The 4,638-nt window shown below is 40.4% G+C and overlaps 1 protein-coding gene across 1 annotated transcript; it reads right to left on the reverse strand.

The window, feature by feature from the left end:
• Positions 1–461: 461 nt before the first annotated feature.
• LOC104268859 (ornithine aminotransferase, mitochondrial-like) lies at positions 462–2,082 on the reverse strand (the record flags this gene model as incomplete). Its single annotated transcript, XM_009874025.1, has 3 exons — positions 1,877–2,082; positions 717–941; positions 462–557 (listed from the first exon to the last, which is right to left on the reverse strand). Coding segments are annotated over exons 1-3 (520 nt in total), but the record flags the coding sequence as incomplete, so codon positions are not given.
• Between the last annotated feature and the right edge of the window lie 2,556 nt (positions 2,083–4,638).

The raw sequence follows: 4,638 nt of genomic DNA on the forward strand, positions 1-4,638 counted from the left end.
GGAATTGTATTCATATCTCTTCCTTTCACAATTACATACATTTCTTCATTTGGGAAAAAAAAAAAACAAAAAAACACATTTACAATCCACTGCAACTCTTTAAGGTTAGGCATACAGAGAATATTTCAACAACAGAATATATTCCAGACTGAACTTCACATTTTAGAAGGAGGCACTTAGAGAACCTGCAAAGACTGTGGTAGCCACAACAGTAGTTTTTTTACCAGAATCACCAACTGTGGACATGCGAGTGCAACCAAACCTGTTAATAGGGTGAGATCTTAGTCTACGTTATTAAAATGTCACAGGTCAGAGACCTTCAACAGACTTGCTTCAGCACAGAAACTGAAGAGTTAAGAATACTGCCAAGAATCACTACATGATAAAAGAGAGTGCTACAGTCCGTGCCAAGAGCTCTCTTACTCCTCAGTACCTCAACTCGTTCCATGCACTTTACGTACCTGCAAAAATGATTTTTGCTTTGTACTTTGGAACCCCCTTCACAGTGTACGCCCACTTCCGAGCCAATTTACAGGCAGTTTCTCCAGCTTCCACTCCTAAAACATAAAGAAGTACCATTATGTCCCTTTCGACCCAAACCATTCTATGATTATCGTACTTGTACACGAAACAGCCCATCGATGCACGACTCAACGTTACAAAACTGTTGAAACTCACAGAGAAGGAATAAAATGGAAATAAAATTATTTTCTTACCAGTGTTCATGGGAAGAACTTTGTTATAATTGAACATTTTGGTGATAAACTCCTCATATTCCCCAAGCACATCATTGTAGAATGCTCTGGATGTAAGAGTCAGTTTTTCAGACTGAGCTTTCAGAGCGTTCACGATCTTTGGGTGACAGTGGCCTTGATTAACAGCACTGTAAGCACTCAGAAAGTCAAAATACTTTCTACCTTCAACATCCCACACATAAACACCTAGGAAAACAAAGGTATGGTCAATACACAAAATAAAAGATGACAGGAGAGAATACTAAATGGTATGTGCTAAGACCACAACCTGCTCAAATGTAAATGGCATTCTCACTGTATCTGAAAAGTGCTCTAACTAGAAAATAATTAGTTGACAAAGAGAACACAAGCAACAAACTAGTAAAAGGCAAATAAATGCCCAATGAGGAATCAAGAAAAGGATTTCCCATATAAAGCTGCCATTCCACTGTGTTAGTAAATAATAAGAGAACACCACTTCCCCGACAAGTCCCTGTTTTGGGTCCTAAAATGTAGATAGGCAGGAATACTTCTGTAAGAGAATGAATAAAAACTGGAGGCCATAAAATGAAGAACAAAACCATCAGAAGCCAAATAGCCTTAAAACTTCAGAGACTGACAGCCCCGAGCTGTCAAAACATGCACTGCCAAAGAAAAACTATCAGATCACTACGCTAATAGCATTTCAATACGCACTCATAGAATTTAAGGTGCACAGCACAGAAGCCCTTTAAACAAAGATCAAAGTAAACTTAAATTAGGCAGTACTAGAGGGACTTAAATAGGGTTCATGTCCACATCAACATCAAACCTCTCCACACAAGGTAACAGAAGAAACAAAGTCACTTGAAACTTCCTTGCCAAATTATTCTGAATTATGAAGATTATCAGAACTTAGATGTCTGTTTAGATAAATTATTTCAGAGAGACTACCATTTTAATATATAACAGAATGATTCAGTTCTCTATGAAGCAATTACTTATCTTTGCTTCACCGATTATCTCAATTCTATCCACCTCACCACCCCCAAAAAAGCCCCAAATCTTCAGAAATCGATTAGGGCAAAATCATTGTGCCACGATCCCATCCCATCTACACACACATTTCATCTGCACCACTCAGGGAAGCCTCAACAAAGTACCTTTTCCTTTTTCCAGAGCAACAGGTAGTGGGTGATAATTGTGGGCACCATACTTAGCCTCGCGTTCAAATATGAAATCAGAGGATGGAGGTCCTTGAATGATTTTTTTAGTAGCAACTGAGGTAGCAGAACTTAGTGACGAGTGTACACCTCGATACAGAACAGCAATGCTCTGAGGGCGGGTGAGTTTGGAAAACATGATTGACTTCAAGAACGCTGTTACAGAGCTGGAAGGGAGGAAAAAAAAAAAAAGAAAGTTAATAATTAGCATTAAGAATACTTCCCAAGAAATGTATGACGCAATTGAAGTGTTTTTACTGCCAGGATTACAGATTTCTCAACTCTTTTTGCAATTCAATCAAGAAAGGTTATGCAAAGTATAAACGAATGCAATATTAACTTCAAAAAGTAGTTTTTTCTATTTTAATGTACACTCACGGTAAGCAAAAGAAAACTGTGTGACTCAGCAAGTCTATGAACTAGTCACATAATACTTCCTGAAACTGTTCCTTTCTCACTGTGGCTTAAATGGGAACTAGATTTATTAACATGAACTATAAAAATAAAGTTAAACTTCTTGTGCTATTGAAATGCCTTCCATTTAACAAGGCTTCCCAGAAGATAAATCTTGTCACAAAATCAGAAAGTAAATAATATACTACTGGAAAGAAGCACACAAATAATGTTTACTTAATAATATTATATAAAATTGGATAAAACTTTGATTAGTTTTTGCTGAGGTCAGCTTTAAGAAGCAAAATTCGTGACTTTTTATATAAATTGTTTTCTTGGATTTTAAAAGTTGCCACCTGCACACAAAGCACTCACTGTGAGTGGCATTTTAAAACCATCGAAAACTAGACAAAAAGTAATAATATGCCAGATATTAATGATCATTATTGTAGCACCCTGTATTTTCTTAGCAAAACACAGCAATTTGCCCTGGTATTAGTCCAAAAGGAAGGTGGCAGATGACAGTGACGGGTTCTCTGATTCTCACACTCAGCCTCCTTCGAGATGTGCTCCAGAGCAAACTGGAGAGCTAAGGAGCCTTGACACTGCTGCGCTAAACAAAAGCACACTGTAAAACTTAACCAAAATATACTTATTAAGTATCAACAGAACTCAGGGATACTTTACACAAGGGTGTTGTTACTTCAGGCTGCTTGCAGAGAGAGAAGTATTGAGTCATGGATTTATTCTAAATTTATTTTGGAAAAGGTCTGTACGCTGAATGTGTCAACTGACATAAAGAAGCTTTTCTTTCAGGGGACTCCACAGATATTACATTGCTACTCTGCACTTCTAAGCAAAGCCAGAAGACTATTTTCTGCATCTACCAAAAACCAGCTACCAAAATCCAAGCCTGTAGGCAGTGTCAGTAGTTTCATTCCAGCAAGAGATGAACAGCAGCTTCACAGCTCTGGGCATCTTAAATATTAGCGATTTGTGTTAATACTTTTCCAGACTGTTTCTCAAAGATTCTGCAAATAATAAAGGGAAATCCTTCTTTGTGAGAGAATAAATTTTGACAGAAACTCAGCTGCACCACTCAATATTACAACTTGCTTAACCCCTAAAATTTAATTGGTCTGTGACATCCTGGCCCCTGGCACACCTCCACTGCAGAGCAGCTAATTCTATCACAGGCTTCCGTATTTTTGGAGATTGTCCAGACATTCCTGAAATTAAACTCTTCTCTGCCCTGTATGGAGCTGTCTTTCTGCATGAAACACTACAGATCACTAAACCGATGTTCTTCTTTTACTTCTTTCAGGTTGGAAAATATTAATCAGGAATTTTTTTTAAGGGCTTTCCCCTCCATGAGAAGAAATGACTTGCACATTAGGCTAGTGAGGCCACATTGTTTTAGCCAAGATGTGAGTGTTTACATGAAGTAGAGCTGAGTGAAGATGAGAATTACAGGTACAATCTGGAGTTAGTTGAAAGGTAAAGAAAAAAAATAGTTTTGACAATCAGCCAGACAAGATGAACAGAAATTTCAGGAAAAAGGAGAGACACAGTAAGGATGGGAGGGGAAGAAAAAAAAAGAAAAAAAGCCCAAACTTATTACCAGCTGTGAGGAAGTGAGAAATACGATCATGCCCTGCAGCACGCAGTACCAGAATCAGAAGCCAGGGCATTTCATCGAGTGGAAAAGGTCTTGCATCAGAATAGAAAAGCTCCTCAAAGCACAGCTGTAAAACATACTTGAACAATTTTGCTCAGCTCTTGAGCAAGAACGGTCAGACGAGAGCACTGCGCCTGCAGACCTCGCAGGTCAACCGAACGGCTGTACGTACCCTGGCCTTGACATACACTGACATACACCCCTAAATAAAGAGCGTATGTTATCAAATTCATGACAAACACACAGATTCATGACGATACAGCACAGAAGAATCCACATCACATCGCAGCCACCTTTACCTACTGAGTACAAAGGGGGCAAACGTTCAAGAGAACAAGCTCTAGCAGGAGAGGCATGAGTCTGGGGCTGCCAAACTACCTTTTCAGACCGGCACCCCACCAGAAACAGCTCAGGACCTAGACTGGCAGACAAGGAAGAGCAAGAAACCCAGCGCTGAAATACCGAAACCGTCTCGCCATCCCCCGGCCAAGGCCACTGCAAAGGCGGTACCAGGGCCGGGAGCGGGGCTGACGGCGGGAGGGGTGCCCACCCCTGGGGGTCCGGCTGGCACAGTCCCCGCGCCCCGCACGGCACCACAGCCGGCAGGAAGAGGGGGAGCGGGGGCAGGCCG

This window comes from Apaloderma vittatum, unplaced genomic scaffold (assembly GCF_000703405.1).
Source record: "Apaloderma vittatum isolate BGI_N311 unplaced genomic scaffold, ASM70340v1 Scaffold25487, whole genome shotgun sequence".
Classification (NCBI taxonomy): Eukaryota; Metazoa; Chordata; class Aves; order Trogoniformes; family Trogonidae; genus Apaloderma; species Apaloderma vittatum.